Genomic DNA, 19,381 nt, shown 5'->3' with positions numbered 1-19,381 from the left:
CACCCATTGAAATGTGTGGCATGCAAGACATTTGAACATTTTGCTAAACTTTCTCTGCAGTGTTCGGCTTCTTGCGGTGGCGGAGTTCAGCGTCGACTCATCAAATGTGTGAACACGAAGGCTGAGACGGACGAAGAGGTGGATCAGACTCGATGTGACCATGAGCTGCACCCTGAGAGAGCCCAGAAGTGTAACCTACAGGAGTGCGAGAGCGCCCCCTCTGGTGAGAAAAGCAACATGCTGAACACGGTAAAAATGATACCTGCTAAACATTAGCATGCTGGCATCGCATTGTGAGCATGTTGGCATGCTGATGTTATTTAGAGCAAAAGTGGAGCCTCACAGACCTGCTAGCATGGCTGTAGACTGTCAGTCTTACTTGTGGATTGTTGTGGTATGATTTGACTCCCCCTGCCGGAGACCGTTGTGTTTAAATGGGGATCGCCTGTCTGTGGTTTGTTTTTACGTGCTGCCCAAAACGTCTGTGCTTTGAACTCAATGGATTTGATTGTGCCGTATACCTTGTACAGTGAAGATCTTTCATTTACTTGTTTATTACTACAGAACCACAGGAAATAGTCTGAGATCAGTGTTTGAATTTCCTCTCGTCAGATCCATCGAACCCACTGATCTGAGTTATGACTTTGACTGCGATATGGGAAAAGGGGATTGATCAGTGTGCGAAATACAAGGTGTGCTGAGGGGTTTGAGACCCCTTTATTGACACTTGAAAGCCTCAACAGCAACATTTTGTGGGATCTTTGGAAAAATCGTTAAAAAGTCACTTACAATTGTCACTAAAAACGTCTGTTAAATCTCACTTTTTCCAGCAGTATTGATTATTCAAATTGCAAAACATTTATCCACAAATATGACGACAGAAAAAATATTGTTGTGATGCTTCTTTCTATATTACCCGGTTGTTTCTGGTAAGGCCTTCTCCCATGGGTGGTGCTGTTGCAAACGGTCCACCATGCAAATGCTGTGTAGCTCAGAAAACTTTTAGAAAACGTTACCCTGTACAAACTGAAAAGCTGTGGATTTTTTTTTTTTTTTTTCTTCTTCGACATCATGGTTACACTCCGTTAAAAATGACAGTTACAGGGAGTGTGTTTGGTGATGGAGAGAGAGAGGTGAGTGTGTGGTGTGGATTCTGTTGCAGGGCATAGTTGTTGCTTGGTTGTGTAGTCGAGTGAGCAGCCTCATTGTTAACGATAAGAGCCTAATAGTTGTGTGTGTGCAAAGCATTTAGGCCTATATCCTTGTTTATTGCTTTGGCTTGCATCCATTAAATCATGTATGTAATTTAATGGTTGTGATTCTTGAGAGTTGGGACAAAATGAACTTAAGGAACACACCGAATGTACAAAATATAGCAAGGCGAATCCACATTACAGCCTCGATTACTGACTGATTTGTTCATCAAACCTTTATAGTCACAAAGGAGAAGAAAATGTTCTCTGTCTACGAGATATTTATCTCAGTGGGATTCAATATTAATTTAAAACGTCTGATGGCACCAGCTTTTTTTTAAACCAAATGCAGCATTCCGCTTTGCCGTTCATCAACAGCAGCATTGATGTCACTGGGAATCCACCAGCTCTTCCTCTAATGTTGCCACATGCCAAGACCAGTGGAAAGACTGACTAGAGTCGCCTCAAAAGTCTTCTTTGTTAACCAGGGAGTGTAAAAAAATAGAAAAGTCCCAACTTGGATAGAAGATATTTGCAATCAGAGCAACTATTCAGACCAGGACAATTATATGCTGCAAGTCTTCCTTTGCTTGAAACGCATCATTCATGGCTTGACATTCCCATGTTTTGGTTCTCTGTCAGACTGTACCCCAAAACCTTTTACCTACAGTAGATGGAAGTTGTATCTGTGCATGCATCTTTGAAGATGATGACTAGAAAAGGCTAACATTTTTGCACAAAGAGGTGTATTTTTTGCTCCAGTAGACACTACTTGAAGGCGCATGTTGCCTGTTGTCTGATAGCTTTTGTTAAGTTTATCAGCATACATTTAGAAACGCTTGTATAACTTCATCCCCATTGTGAATTAAGTACCAAAAAAATGATATATTGATCACTTTTGCAGCTGAGTTAATAATTTGTGTCTGTTTTGCTCCAGTCTGATGGTTGCAAATATTCTCTTTTCCTCCTTGTTGTTAAGGAAAGCCTTATCCCATTCATTGAGAAGACAAAGAAACCAGCAGACTGATTTCAAAAGACTGAATTTGGTTAAACAATACCGTGCATCAGAATCATAATAATAAATCTAAATGAATTTCAGAGAATGTAAGGTTGACTAATACCCTCATCAGGGTTTCAGTAGTGTAAGAACATGATGACCCGCTGCCTCAAACTAAAACATTCAACACCTCTAGAGACATTTTCAGCAGTCAGCACTGTTTTCCTTACAAAATATAAAATGGCATCTGTTCCATTAAAATGTATCACCTCTCACATTAACAAAGGTGCTACCTGTTCCACCAGTAGTGTTAACGGTGCCCTGTAGTTTTGTGATTGTGTGACTTTGCTGCAAGGTGACCCCCCCCCTTCCTCAGGATGCATTACTGCCATGAGTGAAGAATTATACAACAGTTAGATCTGACCTTGCATTGAGTACCTGCTCACCTAATTTGATCTGTCTCCCTCTGTCGATCCTCGAAGTACAGCTGCAACGATTAGTCAACTAATTGATTAGTCCATTGACAAAAAATGAATCTCCTACTATTTTTATAATCTATTAATTATAAAGTAATGTTTAATGCTGTTTTCAAATATGGATATTTCCTGCTTTCATCTGTTTAATATCATATCAAACTCAATATCTTTGGGTTTTGGACTGATAAAACAAGACATTTAAAGACATCACCTTGGACTTTCGGAAACTGGGATGGACATTTTATAGACTAATCGATTAATCGATAGTGAAAATAATCTTAAATTGCAGCCAAATCTGGAAGACTTCTCCTTGAAATACTGTGGCTTGGATTGTACCTCACTTCAGACAAAGCCATCTGCCAAATGGATAAATGTCTTTGGCATGCATTCAAATGTATTTCTGATATACAGCAGCATTTCTGGCGAATCTCTTTAAGTATCCCTCCACATCAGGTCTAAATTAATTTATTGCCATTCTGGTGCTGCATTGAACCAAGAGCGATCACGACTGTAATTGGACGCAGATCAGAAACATCTTATAAGAGTTAATGGAGACGTGATGGAAATATAAAGGGATGGAGCAGAAGGTCATTTCATCCATCACATAAAGAATATATTAAAGTGTTACCTCAGCTACACTTGTATTTTTCTTAATATTTAACCAATAAATGTCTGTAATCAAACTGTATATATATCGGTACTACTTAACTTAAAGGGCATTTCTATGTGGACGGTGATCTCGAAGGAAGGCTTAGTCAATCGGACTTGGGCAAAATCTCATCTGACATTAATAAAAGGCCGGCCATGTGTCCGTATACTGTCCCCGCTGTGAGATATATTGACTTACACAATATACCAGCTGAATCGATGGCCGAGAAAAAAAACTGCTCTTTGTTGTTTCTCCATTCTTTCGTCCGAGCCTGTTGGGTAGTAGCCTTCCATCAGACGTGTACTGAAAGCTGCACACAAACGCTGTGACTTTCATCAGTTTAGTGTAAAACCACTGTAACATGTGTGAGACCTCGTGTGCAGCTGTGTGAGCACGGGACAGATTATTATTTTATTCTATTTGCGGCTGCAGGTCATTATTATCCCACTGGGAAGCCGAGGTTGGCTTTCTTAGCAGTAGGAGGATAATGAGATGTCGATGTGAGTCCAACCTTCACAGGGGTTTGAGATATACTTATCAGAAAAAAGACATATTGAGCCAATAGGGACATTTTCTCTATTCAGATGTGTTGTTGATGCTCTTTTCAGTGCTCACTGTGCCATCAACCCCTACAACCTCAACTCCAGCGGGGGAATCGATCTCCTTGGTCTTGAGCTCTGACCACTCAAGAAATATTTTGAAAGAACGTATTTCTTTTGGCGGGGTCGGACAGTTCGTTTGAGCTCACCAACTGCTGTCTGAAGTTTAGTTTCAATAAACCAGGAGAGTTTGCTAATCCATATGTGATTCTTTAGGAAATGCACATCACTCTTGAGTTATTTTGTTGGTTTTGACACTAGCAAGAGCATCCAGCCATTAACTGTGCTGTGCTTTTCCCAGCAAACCATATTTTGAATCCATCAATCATTAATCCTCCTTTTCACACAAAATGTCAAAAACGTATTGTTTTGTTTTTTTAGTTAGTGTGCACTTTGTCTGGCCTTGAAAGATATTTGATTTGGGGTTTCTTTTCTCATAGCTTAATCCCTAATTTCAGCAAATTGAGACAAAAAGCAGCCAATTTATTAAGACAATAATCAATTATATTAATAAGACAGTTTTATTTTAAACAGCGTATTGCTCCCACTATGGCAAAAAAGAAAATTCTGCTCAGTTTCTCGCTATAACGAGAACACTTTCCATGTTATTACAAGATACCAAATGATTCAGTTTTTACAGGAAACTTTTCTTGTTATAACATGTAACTTTTGTTTCATAAAGAAACTGCTCGGACAGGCATGAGAAAACCTCCCAACAGTCCTTTTAAGTTGTGTAGTTTCTTGGACTAGCTGTTTGCTCTTGACTACAGCTCTGCCTTGTGCACAACACTGAGGGTGTCTTCTGACCTCGATGTGCTGCGTTACGCATACATTTACGATTGTTCTTCTCTGTTTAAAAAGAGGCTTTTTGTTATTGCGTACTGTGTGCCAACATTATGGGATAAGTGATGAATGATTTATGGCACCTCTGAATAATGTCAAAAATACAGTCTATGATCTGCATTCAGTGTGAGGACCTGAGGTGCCGGGGGAAAGCTGAAGGGAGAGTGGAAGAAGGTCAAATAGACGAATGAGCTGGAGCTACATTGTGTGGTTTTTGTGGGCAGTTGAAAAGATAAAGGGGTGAATCCTCAATCATTGAGGCTCTGTTTCAGAATCCATATCGCAAATCTCTGGACATTAGAGATCCACCCTGACACTGAGCAGCGATGTTCCATACTGGCATATGCTCTCATAGCATTGCTTCTGGCCACAGCAGGCCCTTGTTTCCATTGAAAGAGCTCTAAAAAAGGCAGACGAATACAGTTCGTGAACAGAGTGGGACATTTGGCAGATAAAGAACCAGATATTTCCCTCAGGAGTTGGTGGAGACCAAAAACGGAGCTAAAAGTAGAGTGAATATTGGACTTTCTTTGACCAGGTGGACACAAACACTCCAAATGGATGATAATGTTCTTTCATAACTCTTGGATGTGTAAATAAGCAACGGCTTGCTCCGAAGTTCACCATATCCACTTCAAAGGTGACAATAAGGAAATAGTGTGTTCACAATTTCTTTATTATTGCCTGTAATAAAAAAACACACATTAATATTCATCAGTAAGTGGCAGAATATTTGTATGAGTAAGAGTTCAGCAGCAATACTGTTGTTGTGCAGTGACTGTTTGATGAAAACAATAAACACCTCTACCTATCTTGTGTTTTGTACCTATAATGGATAGTGACGACAAGGGTCATGCTCGATAGTTTTTAATTTTGGTCGGGTTTGTTATTTCCATTTGCTACTGTAGGTCATTCCAAAGCCCTTCACTCTCTTCCTTATTCGGCTCATTTGTTCCCTGGCTTGTTCTTTTATGGTGCTTTAATCAACCCTCTGTCAACCTTGGACCATAACATGCTTTCTGATGAAAACAAAGCCACATTCAGATGTATAGGGTGAGGGGCCGAAAAGGGGTTCCCCATGAATAGGTTTCACCCAAGCAAATGATCTGTATTCTGTAGTTGTGAAAAAGCATAATAATACTGCGGAAGTCCCACTGCCTCTTCGTGTTACTGCTCTTTAAGGCATGTTGTTGAGTGGGTCAAAGATAGTGAATGGGGGAGTGTAGAAGACAGGAAATGCTATGTATTGAGTGGCAGCTGTGGCCTTTGTCCCTCCATTGATGTCATGGAGCTTCTCTGATCTGAGTGGCATTGGAAATTCTGCAATTGACAGAGAATTGCTTTAACACAATAGCAGTGGGTTCAGTAGTGCCGTGTGTAGATTCAGTACACCATGCTGCGTTACCATTTGTCTCTGATCTAGGATTCCGCACGCAGCAGTTTGTTTGAGAGAATTGTTTTTTCTTTCTTATACAACCATGGAATAGAATACTGCTACATTTTTCTTTATAAGACTATATATTACACAAACTGCCTCCATATTTAAGTTCTCTACCGACTCCCAGAAGCTGCAACCTTCGGTCACGAGGACAGATTATTTCCGTTATTCCCAGAACCGCTCAGTCTTTGGTGAAAGTGCTTTATACGTTTTTGAACCCTCCTCTTGGTGTGAGCTACAGAGATATTCTAAACTAGATTATTTTATAAGCATGTAAGATTTTTAAAAACAGGATTAATGACTATTGAACACTGAATGTTCTGTTACTGAACATGTTATTTTAGCTGTTTTTTAAGTCTGTTATTTGTGCTTTCATGTGAATCTTTTATGCTGCGGTCAGAAAATACATAGTAGAATTCAATGGGACTGTCCTGATCACATAAATAAAATAAAATGTTGAAGGATGGGAGCAAGTCTAACCTTTCTATGGTTGAACTCAGTCCCCCAGTCCAACACTTTAATCCAACATTAAATAATATTGAATTGATTATTGGATGCATTGTCATTAAATTTGGTACGAACATTCATCATCCCCAGAATATGATTTCTAATCGTTGTCCATGACACTACAATTTATTTGTCACTGTGGTTCTTGAAAGGATAATGTTCGTCACATATACATTCGGCTGATATTTACCAAGATATCTGTGAAATGTTATTCACAGAGGCTCAAGCCTCTGTAATTGCATCATTGCAGCTTCTCCACGAAACTATGACAAGACTGTTGTGTTAAAGATTTTCTAGACACAGAAAAATCTGTAGGTCACTCATACTGTCAGTCTTGTTTTTCCTATAAATTCTTCACAATAAAAGTCCCTCGTTATTTTAGCTGCTTGCTGTTCCTCCCCGCAGTATTGGAAGACCTGCATTATTGAAGAATAGCCGCTAACAAAGCTCTCACAATAAAAGTCCCATGTTATTTTGTTGTTTGAAAGCGTTTGTCTTGAAGTAACAAAACCAGGAATTGTTGGGTTTTCAGCTTCAGTAATTTGACTCAGACGGCGGGTCTCCGCTGTAATCCGGCCCTGGTTTTCCTCTTCGCTTCCCTTTGCTCTCCTCGGGACAGGAACTCCCATGTGGGGGGGAAGATGATGGGAGTCCTACATTTGATAAATTGTCTGGATTGTGCCCACATGCTCTCCACTCCTCACTGAGAGCCAAACTCAAAGTGAGCCAGGACGCCTCGGCATGTCATCTGGCGGATCGGATCCCAATGCGAGCAAGATCCCATCTCTGAGTGTACATACTTGACAGTTGATGCGTCCTGACACGATCGGATGACAAAAGTCGCCTTGAAAAGTCAAATGTCTTTTTGTGCTTTCTGTCTTGAAGCTTCATCAAGTGTTGCTTTATTTGTCTTTCTTGGGCGCTCCTGATACAAAAGCATTTAAATGATCTAATCTGATAATCATAATGTCACACTTCATATGCAGACTGTGTACCCCGATAGGTAAAGATTCAACTTGATTTGAAGGACTTTGAGCTGAGGGTTTGCAGGTCTCTGACAACTTTGAGAGAGTAAATGTTTTTCTTCTAAAATATGTATCTGTCATTGGAATTGAGGCGTTGAAAAGAATAAAATGTTGACAGTTGCAGGAGGTTTATAGCGGACCTGTAATAGGCCTGTAAGACTACTTAAGTTGTCTGTTAAGGCTATCAGCTGAGATTCCAGCAGGAAAGTGTGGGTTGATGGGTTTTATTTTTTATTTTTTTGCTTTGACAGTCACTCCAGAGAAGTGCTTATTGGAATTTAAGGACAGATGGTTAAACTTACTTAATCCCTGAAGGACCTCTGATTCCTGCCCACTTTGCTGCTCCTAAATGAGAAGACAAGAAGATGAATACAAAAACAATACCGGGCCCTGAAACGGTGAGCGTCATGATGAAGTGAGACGATTCAATAACCGCCCACGCTCAAATCTTTGTCTGGACTGCTTTTTCAATTTCATGCTTCTGCTGCGATTTGAAAGACCAGACGGTAGATGGTCAGAAGGTGTGCTCTGGTTGACAGATACAAAACCTGTGAACACAAATGCATTTTTTTTTTTTTTTCTTTTTTTTTTTTTTTATTCATAGTAGGTTGCCCTTTAACCGAACGTTTTGATGAGTTGTCCTGTTTTATTGTCCATTCGATGTACATTTGTGGGAAAACCCAGAAACAACCTTTTCAAAATATATTAGATACGACGCTGCAAGCGCTTTCTTTGTAATTGGTTCGCACGCAAAATAGGAAGGTCCGCTTCTGCAGGAGAGTATCTTGTTTTTCTTCTGATCATCCGCCTCTGAGCACACATACTCCTGAGAGCCTGAAAACTGCAGAATAGAACAGGACTAACTTGATATATGCCAGGCATGCTCTGCAAGGACACAGATCCCAGGGTTAGATATTTGTGCTATCTGCACTTTAAAAGATTTCACATTTTTCAAGTCTGCTGAAAACATCACTTCGTAATGCAATTCCAATGACAAAATCCAGATTCCTCGTTGAGTGCAAACATGTATTTTGACGTTCAGCTGAATTAAGCTGATATGAAGCTTTAGCAGCCTGAGTTAGACAAACCAAGAATGTATCTTCCAGGGTCAACAAACCGAGGTATTTCATAATGAGCTGCAGTCGAGGGATAGTTGCACAAACAGGACATTTTGTGCGTCAAAGTAGAAACGCACCACTTTATCTGTCTTTCGTGATTGCGATACCTGGACTAACTATCCGATGCCACTGCTCAGCCACATTTAAAATCCGTATGTCTCACTGCATAGAACGTATTGGGAACATTTTATGCGAGGGAAATGTTACACAGGGATGCTGCGACGCTTAACGTGAGTAAGTGGCCCACCGTGACTGATGGCGAAAACAATCAATAATGACATTAACAAATAAACTGTATTAAACGTGGGTCAGTCATGTCTGGCTGATAATCCTCTTAATTTTAACATTGTGATTCAGATGTAGTTGCAGACATCTGCTGTTGACCTAGTGTTAGCCTTTTGCTTATAATTATAATATGGGAGTCATGTGATCACAATGACTAATAGACGGCTTCAATAACGTCACAAGCCACAAACTACTGCAACAGCCGTGTGCGTCACTTTTGTTCACAATGCTGCTCATCACAACTGTTTTTTCGGTATTGTTTCTGAATCATGGTCAAACTATATTTTGCAGCACGAAACAGCAAATGTTTAACAATCCAGTCCAATAATCTGTGTTTTGGCTGATTCGATCTTTTGTTTTTTTCCCCGACCTCTGAGCAGTGTCCTGTTTGAAGGTTTCAGGTTGTCTACTCGTTGTGCCGTCAGTCATTTTAAAAGAATGCACAAAACAGAATATAATAACAGCGACACTTATTCTTCCGGGCGTGTTTGTTCATATTTCAACATCTACAAACTGATCAGCAAGAAATTCCCAGCATGTCTGTAAAGAGGATCTGTGTTGAACCAACAACAAAAGAGCATGAGCAGACTATCACTCACACCTACTGTTCAACTTAAAGGACATATCTTATGACGTTAAGAGGCTTACAGCCCTCACATTGTGCCTGTAATTCATTCTGTAATGATGCAACAGAACATATCTAACCTCTGTGTGTCACCTCTCCCTCTCTCTGTCCCCCGCACAGGAGCAGTTTGCCTTCGCGACCGGCTAACGGTTCGTTTCTGTCAGACTCTCCGCTGGCTCGGCCGTTGCCACTTGTCCAACGTACGAGCACAGTGTTGCAAAGCCTGCAGCCAGCGTTCCCGCTCGAGCAGCACGTCTCGCCGCTGAGCTGCAACAAAGTAACCGCTTATCAACAGGAACACTGATGAAATATAAACCGCCATTTTTAAGTCAACAATCTGAGCCCTTTACTGATTTCCTCACCACTACAGACTAATTATGAATTAGTGCCACTCCAAAACTCTGCATGTGTGTGCTGGTGGTATTATTATACAGGTCTGACATTGATTGGAAAAATGACACAGCACTGCCTCTCTCTTCGCAAAATAATGAGAATGTAAATATTTGTTTGCAGTTTTTATATGATAGTTTGACCAGAATTTCATTTCATTCATCTTTGTAACAGATGTGGCTTTTCGATCAATGTAGCCAGTTTACTAATGCGTTATTACACATGTAGATAACTCATTAACCTTTATGGTTGGTACAATGCTTTCATTTTATTGACGGCAGCAGAAACTGAACAGATTAAAACAGACAGGTAGGCCTATACAATTTGCAATGTGTTTTTGTTTTTTTGTATAATGTGGTACAAATGTTATGATGCATAAATGCTACATGTGACATTTATAAATAGTTGGCCGTTTGCTAAGCCCCTCGACACCTGTCAAGCTTTTCGATCTCACAGATTTACCATGCTTTCAGACCGAAGAAGGTAAAAGCAGCCTCTCATTTCTTGTCTGTTCGCGTCAGTTTTCCCAACTGAAGTGGCAACTGTTGCTGGCAAATTTGATCAGCCTTAGCTAAGCTAACAGTAGCTAAAATATAGCCGTTTAGTAATATCTCAGGCTGACTTTTCAATGTTTCGAAATGAAAACCCCATAAAAGGTTTTAAATATGCACTTGATGGTTACATACGTGCATGTCCCAGGCAAGAAAAAGTTAGCATCCTCGCAAGTTGATATTTCATGTAATAAAGAAACATTTTTATTTTATTGCAGTGTTGAGCACGTAAGCCCTAGAATTATGCGTACGATCAAATTTAAGATCTCACCATTTTTATGGCTCCGTGCCGGCGACAGCTCGGAGGCATCAGGTTTTCAGGCTGTCCGTCTCTGACAACTTGGGGGCATTTCTTCAAATTCGGCACAAACGTCCACTTGCTCTAAAGACGGAACTGACTAGATATTGGGGGTCAAATGTCAAGGATACTACCACCTCACAAAACATGTTTTTGGCCAAAAAATGTCTAATGGGATAAAATGATGAAGTGATGAGATTTTGATCAGACATGGATGTAAAGTTACTGTAGATGGCTATAGTTGGTAGCCAGCCATGCTAAGGTTTGCAGCTTACATTGGAGCAGACAAAAGCACTGTTTAAGTTCCTTACACTTTTGTTTTTGGTCTGGGAAAGACTAAAAAGAAACAACCCTACACACATTTTACAGTATCTCACTGACGTATTTTGTAGGCCAACCCTGAAAATGGCATCGCCCCGGTTCCCTCGACAAAAGGCCCATGGGATTTTTCCAATCGATTACTGTAGAAAATAAGCTCTGGGGCAAACAAGAGTTTATGATATTAACATGTTTTTTTTAGCAAGATAATCATCCCAAATTAACACCACTTTTATGTTTTTTGAAGCGTAAATGCAATTGCCATGTTAACGTAATGTTAGAATAAAAAACAAACTCCACCCTCGTGTGACTTCACGTCACCACCTGCTTCTTATTCGACAACCTCTGTAGTCTCATTCAGCCACTTGTAAGCAACAGCCTTTTTTAAGACATGCACATAAACGCCTCAAAATTCACGATTGGGGTGTTTACTGATGTATCTTATGTCAAACTAAATGTGAAAACCACAGACCTTATTTAGGCATCGAACCAAAATCCCATTCCAAAAACCGAGACGGTGCAAAAATGCCAACTAATTTGCTTATTTTAGGACTCATTCCTGCAGCACTCTATTCACACCGCTTGAACATGTGGAGAGATCCAAAGGATTGACAGGCCTGCGGTGCCTAGTTACAGTGGCTAAGCTATTATTGGGCAATCGCTGTTCGGAGGAGGGATTTAGGAAAACGGTCAGTTGGAATGTTTAACGTCTGCAGAAGCTCATACAAAATGTAATGTCACACTTTGGCTTTTCCACACACATTTTTTTTTTTTTTAAGTCACAAAGTAAAATGTAACTGTGAAAAGTGGAGCTGCAGGAAACACTTGGTGCTAGAGGCCACACGGGCTCCAAACATTTCAGGTCAGGTATCGGCGGGCCCAGTGCCTTATCTACTTAAACATTGGATCATTTCACGTTTTTTGTATTAACCACTTCATTGAAATGTGAAATTCAGCATTTCAGAATACATGTGATTGTGAAATTATTAAAATTGGAGGAACTCACGAATTTAGTGTCCTATCACATTAGGTTGAGTGTGGTGTATTAAGGAATTAGCTTTATATATAATATTTTATACTTTTGCAACTGTGGTTTTTAGTTTAGCAACTGAACTGTCCCGAATACTTCACTCCGTCATCCTTTCTGCTCGCTCCTGCATTCACAATCGGTTGTTAGCACTGACGCGTACGTATGTAGGCTGCAGTTATGTAATCTTTTAAGCAGGAATTGAAAAGCAGCTCAGTCTGAACAATGCAGTTCAGCTCAAGCAGCTGCTGCCATCATATCATCCTGTATTTCTTTATGTTGAATTCAAGGTAACACAGGAGTAATTCTTTTACACACTGTCACTCTGTGGGTGAAGAATGTAAAAAAATGTATGTGATGCTTTTGTTAAATGCTATAAACTGAGGTAAGGGTGTAAACAGAATGTGTCTGCAGCTTGACAGACACATTTCTTAGCTGGAAGAGTGGAAGGTTATCATGCCTTTGTATGTACAGTATGAGGCATTTGTTGAAAGTAATCCAATTTCACAAGCAACACAGGAAACGAGATGCAGTCTGAGTGCAGTTACGTCTCACACAGTTGGAATAATGCAGATTTATAATTTACTTTAAATGTGTATTAAAAATATATTACACCTGCCTTATATATATATATAATGTATACATGTAAAGGGCTATTTTTTTGTGTTGTAAAGTACTTTTTTTTAATGTCAAAGTTTACAGGTTGGTGCTGGGAACATGAAATGTAAGTAATGTTAACATGCTTCCTTCAGTTTGAAGTCTCAAAATCACATCCATTTGAAATTCTCAGGATTCAATTACTCATACGATAGGCCCCTCCCTCCTTAGTTACTGTTAGACAGGTGTAGTGATGGTGCTTGAGGCAGCTACACCTACATTTTGCTAATGTCATTCATTCAGTAGCCCTGTTTGGAACTAGCATTTTCAATTAACAAATAGAAGAAAGAGAAAAAAAACATCGGACAAGCTTTTTGTGCTGACGAATAATACATACTTGGTGTGCAAAGTGCCTTGAGCCTTCCACTGTTAGGCTGCACTTAATAACTTAATGTTTCCCCTGTAGGGACAGTTATGTGATGATGATGATGATGATGATGATGATGCATGCTAACTCTACAACATGATCATGCAAGGTGCCATGTAATCCAGCTTGATGGGCTTCAAGTAATTTGTGCCCTGTGAGCCGGTGCAGGGACCAATCGGCATCCAGTGAGGAGCTACTGGCAGCTAAGAGATGGGCTAGATGTTCCTCGAGGGACACACAGAGGCGACTGTTCGCACTGAACAACAATGGCGGCTCCTAAAGAGGTTAGCGTAGATGCTTCAATAGCATCAGCTATATCAGAACAAGCGAGCAAAGAAGGGCACTGAAGGCTTTTTTTCTCAACAGAAAAGATATTTTCGCTCTTCTCCCGATTGGCTTCAGCAAGAGTTTGATTGACAGATGGTTCATGCGATCACTTACCAAACAGTTTCCAATGAGAGTGTATAAACCCGTCTGGCTCTTTGGGCTCCATTGATGCACTGCGGTAGATCCGGGTATGTTTTATATTCGGAAGTCAAACTGAGAAACTCATAGGAATTCCATTTACAAACATATTGCAGGGATTATGCAAGACTTTCAATTTTTCTTCCTCTCAATTTAGTTTGTTGGACTGATTGTTTATGCTCTTTTTCTGTTTTTAATGATTGTTGGTTTCCAACCACAAAATCAAAATCAAAAAAAAAATCAAAGCAACTAAAAACATTTTCAAAGCAATCAGTTGGCTAATTACGATCTCTTAACAAAAGCCCACTGAAACCTTCCCGTACAACAATTACATGTTTTGGAAAAAAGAGTGGTATTAATCAGTGCTGTTATTATTACATATGAATATTTATATACTGTGCTTTATACTGCAAAATAAAACTTGTGGGGAAAGAAAATGCAAATTACAAGTCACTTATGTAAATGCAATGTTCACAAATGTCTGACAGTTACGCATGTGTGACTTGAGATAACAGAAAACAGATGAAACCGTCAGAGAATGAAAAAGATATGGACGAGGGTTTAAAATGCATTTGTTAAAAATATACATTTCAACAGAAAAAAAGATTTAATCAGCTTTTATCACAAGTTTAAGAGGATAATGCAGTTTAATACTGATGTGTAGAAAGTTGACGGCTGACTGTGAAGAAAATCTACATCATGAAATGAAGGGTTTAATATATCGGTCATTACCAAGCGGAAGTACATGCACAAAATATCAAACTGGACATTCCATTTGATTGGGTGGAGGATCGGGTTTGACAAAAAGTGGAAAGAATTTAATTTGATCCCATCAAAGGATGACAAGCCAAATCATATCACATATTGTTAGTTACATTACAGTATAACAGCATTGCTTCACAATGTGTTCAGTCATAGAGGAAACCTTTGGAAAGAGGTTTAATTAAACGATCATAGAATATTCATGAGAAAGAAAGACAAGGGGAAGGATGTTTTCAGTCTCAATAGTCTGTCAGTACAGAATTGCCAGTTTCAACATCATGTGAGTTCTGCAAACCGTCAAGTTAAATGTGTGTACAGTCAGTTTGGAAAGTCAGTAATCGACGGGTGGCAGCGTCACCATCTGCGTGAACTCTTCATAGTTGACAGTCCCGTTTGACTTGACGTTTGCCTCTTTGAAGAGTTCATCCACTAGAAGAAGACGAGAGAGAAAACAGCTTTGTGAGTGGAATTGAGAGCGCTGCCCATTTGTCTGCCACGATTAATCACAACTTGGAAAGTCTCTGCTGGTCTTTTGCCTGTGGGAGCTTTTGAATGTCTGACAACTGTGAGTGCATTTGTTGTTCCTGGAGTTATCAGTGGAAAAACTAAAATATTTCACCTTTTATTATTGGCAATTTCTACTCAATTGAAAGGCTCACAAATGTTTTTAATGCGGTGAATTTAATAATTTATAAAAGGAGCTGTATTCTGCATTCTGAACATTATTATAGCACCAAACTGTGCAGTAATGTCTCCCCGAACAGAGAATGAAGTCGCTGAGAGAATGAAGTGTGTTATCTTGGTTTCTCCTGCAGAATGTATCAATTTTAGTGCACGTGAGCGTTCCCCACTGGCTAGCTCATGGTTGCTGCTTTGCTCTGCTCTCATACGGCGGTTACAGCCAATATCCTCCTCGTGACCGACAGCGGCATCGCGGAAGCGTAGCACCCAACCTCCAGTTCATTTTTTCACTGTATTTGTATACTTTTACTTTTGATACCTTAAGTACATTTTGCTGTTGGTAATTCTGTGCATTTTGTTACTTTTGAGTTTAAACCTTGAATGCAGGACTTTTACTTATAATGCATTACTTTTACACTGTTCAATTGCTACTCAAGTAAAAGGCATGAATACTTCCCCCAATGATTGGTTTTATATTAACATTTATCCAACTGAAAGGTAATATATATAATAATACATCCTATAAATGGATTTCCTATCTAATTGCAATTCATTTTGATTGTAGTTCATCACTTCTGTACTCGACCTTTGAAATCTAAATTCTTTTTAATGTCAACAAAATCAAAAATCTCCTGAGTACTCAAACTGCTGTACTAGAGCAGAAACACTGACCACAGTTTCTTACAATCCCAACGGTTAGGAACTGAACAGTACAGCGGCATCACGGTCTGCTTCAGTAGTTGGGGAATCCAGCGACTTTGATGGATGTCTCCCCACTAAGAAGACGCTGAGCTTCATTTGAATATGAACCGCTTTCTGTGCACAACACCCATCCAGAGGCAGTACACTGACCATTTGAATTAAATCTTTATGTTGCTTTGACGCCAGTAACAGTTTAAATGATGGAGCCCAGCCTGTGAAAAAACAAATGGCATCAAAACTGGACAACTTTTGATGGTTTGGCTCTACGGTCGTCACTTTACATATGAAACAAAACTTCAGTGTTGGCGCGTCAGAAGTACAGAATCCACTGGGTCCTTCAGTTAAATTAAATTAAAAAAACACTAAAAGAAACTGCTGAATTATCCAAACAAAACAACACTGATTCATCTTCATTTATAGAATTACAGATTTAATTTGTATTTATTATCATTACTATTATTTTTTAGATATTTTGTTTGGCTCCAGCTTTCCACCACAGCCTGCAGCATTTTGAGTATATATTCAGGAGGATACGCCTGAAGATATAAAGATAGTAAGGTTGAATACAAGAAGAGAGCTGTACTACAGAGACCGGTCATAGGAAAGCTATATGTGGCAAATTGTTGTGGATTATAGAAGCGGTTTTGAAACTCCCAGGGAGATGATGAGCTAAGTCTAAAGCAGAGTCAGAGTTACAGTGGATTGTTGTCTGTGTGGGGCTTACAGGGCCACAGGGAGATGGCGTAAATGTGACACGTTGTCAGGTGAGGAGAGGGAGCGCAGGCCGGGCTAGAAGCCATTCTTTTGACTGAAATATGTATTGATTTTTGTCATCTCATGAGTACAAACATCAGTTTCTCTCTCGTACAAATCCCCGTTGAAGTTTGACATTCACTGCAGTCATAAAGTATTAGGACAGACATCTGTCATTTATTATTTTGGCTCTCCACTGAATTTTGAATGAAACAATGAGGAACATTCAAGCTGACGGGTATTTTGAGGTGTTCACATTCATATTGGGTCAACAGTGTAGGACTTTTACCTCTTTTTTTCATTCCTTATGGGAATGTATAGAAAGTGCTACAAATTCAACATTGTTCATTTGTTGTTGGTTTTGATATTTTCAAAATTGAACCTCATCATTTTATGTAAAACCCAAAGTGTGTTATATTACAGAGCCAAATAGAGGGATGATGTGTTTTTGCAAGTCAAACTGGAAGTTGGCATCGCACTAGTTCCCATTTTTGAAAAATATGACTTCAAATCGCCACCACTAAGCTAAAGGCGGACTAGTGTTCAAGAGATGGCGTCTTGCAGTCTTAGTTAGACACTTGTTACCAATCGCCTTTTTTAAAATGCATAAAAGCTTCAAAATGTACCAGTGGGGTATCTACTAACGTATTTCATGCTTTTAAACAGAGTTTTAAAACCTCTTAGCTCGTATTAACATCAGTCTTTATTTCAGGCATCTAACCAAAAACCTGTTCAAGAAACCCACTGACTTTGAGAGGAGGGCAACAGAAACTCATTTCTGGGTTTTAGGACACATTGTTGCAGCCATCTATAAACTGTCCAAACATTTACAGACTGCACTGTAACTCAGAACCATACATTCACATGTTTACTGTTTACTGTGATTATATAACAAAGTGTAATAACAAGTTGTACTGTAACTCCCCATCAACACTTACCAGACTTGAGGTTGCTCCTTTATTAGAATCAACATTTACTTTACCTTCTTTGTTTGTGAGTTTCTCCCCCAACATGGTGAGCTTGGCCCGGAGCTCAGACGCCTGGATGTACCCTTTCTTCTGTTTGTCCGTCATCCTCAAGGCCTCCAGGATTTCTGTCTTGGGGTCCTCCTGTTGCATCTGTCTGTGCATCATCGTCAGAAACGTAGAGAAGTCCAGCTCACTGCTCTTTTCTAAATGTGAATGTCAAACAAATATAAGGTCTGTGTCAAATAATAACGAAAGATGATGAACAAGTTGAAAAGTATATTATTTAACATGTGCAATATATTCGACTAAGGGCCACTTGGGGAACAACATATTGGGAATGTCGATTCGACTTCTCCCTTCATTCTATTTAAGGTCTGGAGCGGAGTTTTTCCATAGAGTATATATTTCTGTATGTTGTACAGATTTGGTGAAAGAGATGATTTTTGTCACCCACTTATTTCCTTATTTGTCATCAATGTATATGACTTATAAAAGCCTTGAACTCACCATTTTACAATAACCCAATAATAGGAACATATGTCATGGATATAAAGCCCCGCCCAAAGTTATAGACAAACAAGTTCAAAACAAACTCCACCTCAGAGTTTTAGTGTCCGTTTCTGACTTCTTAAACCACTGTCACCCTGAACAGGTTTTTGAAACCACTGACTGGCCCACAACCAGCAGATTTACTGTACGTTGTACTTTACCGATTTTGTGAACTTGTAGATGTCTTTCGATTTCCCCGAACGTGGGGCTTGTACCCAGGCAGCGCATGACTGTGATCAGGTCTTTGACAACGATCTTGCCCTTTTGTTTCTTGTCGTACAAGGAGAAGCACTCTTTGAACTCTGCAAAGGAAATGAAAGCAAGTATTGGAGTACATCAGCATAGCTTATTTCATTTTAGTATTTAGTAAGTATAGTTTATTCATCATTCAACAGCAGGTTAACTTAGAAATAAGTTAGGTTTAAGTCACAGGATCTAATAAGACTGGACAAGGTCGGCCTTTGTTCCATCGGTGCTTCCTTATTTCTTTTTCAACATGTACGGGTTATTAAAAGATACACGTGCAGTACTTTTGGAAAAGACTGAATGGCAAATAGAGCATTTCAAACATATGCTAATAATAATGAAACATGTGGTGCTGTGGAATAATACTCTTACCGTTGATTTGAACTGGTGTGAAGAATTTAGCCTGCAAAAGTGACGACAGAATGGTGTCACTTAGCAGGTAAGTACACAACAAACACTGTTAAGAAAATACACGAAAAAAAGCTTTCATGGAAAGAATTTCTTGCTCTTACCATTTTTGCAGTTGCTGTGTTTCTTTCCAGGAAGAAGAGTTGCCTGTGGTGTGCGTCAGCCGTCCCTCCACCTCTGTTTAAAGTCCACCACCTGAAAGCCTCCACGTAATTTAATATGCGTTGCTGTGGAAACACAGATACCAGATCCACGGGGCTGCATTGTCCTTTCCCCCCCCCACCACTCCAGCAATAGCAAGGGACCAATAATTATCAGTCACCACATGGTACTACAGTGTCTGATAATGAAATGAGGGTTTGTAATCACATAAATAGCAAGATTTAAAATCATTTTAACGGCAGAATGAGTAGGATTCTCCTTAAAAAACACATGATTGATTGATTTTCCTTTTTTTTTTTTTTTTGATGTGTTTGGGACATGT

At 39.5% G+C, this 19,381-nt stretch overlaps 2 protein-coding genes across 2 annotated transcripts in view; one reads left to right on the top strand and one right to left on the bottom strand.

Annotated features, from left to right (window-relative positions):
* The window catches only part of adamts7 (a disintegrin-like and metallopeptidase (reprolysin type) with thrombospondin type 1 motif, 7), a 49,129-nt gene extending 38,175 nt beyond the window's left edge, over window positions 1-10,954 (top strand). Inside the window, exons 23-24 of the mRNA XM_076078787.1 lie at window positions 61-223; window positions 9,876-10,954. Of these exons, the coding sequence (XP_075934902.1) occupies window positions 61-223; window positions 9,876-10,021 (309 nt within the window). The 3' untranslated portion in view covers window positions 10,022-10,954. The remainder of the gene's footprint in view (window positions 1-60; window positions 224-9,875) is intronic.
* A 3,967-nt stretch (window positions 10,955-14,921) lies between these two features.
* On the bottom strand, window positions 14,922-17,856 carry LOC142934258 (calmodulin-like protein 4). Its single transcript, XM_076078769.1, has 2 exons — window positions 17,709-17,856; window positions 14,922-15,019 (listed from the first exon to the last, which is right to left on the bottom strand). The coding sequence occupies exons 1-2, from the start codon at window positions 17,854-17,856 to the stop codon at window positions 14,922-14,924; spliced, it is 246 nt and encodes an 81-aa protein (XP_075934884.1).
* Window positions 17,857-19,381: the final 1,525 nt, after the last annotated feature.

This window comes from Anarhichas minor, unplaced genomic scaffold (genome assembly GCF_050575085.1).
Source record: "Anarhichas minor isolate MPS153535 unplaced genomic scaffold, ASM5057508v1 ptg000067l, whole genome shotgun sequence".
Lineage (NCBI taxonomy): Eukaryota > Metazoa > Chordata > Actinopteri > Perciformes > Anarhichadidae > Anarhichas > Anarhichas minor.
This window is presented reverse-complemented; position numbering and strand designations above follow the sequence as displayed.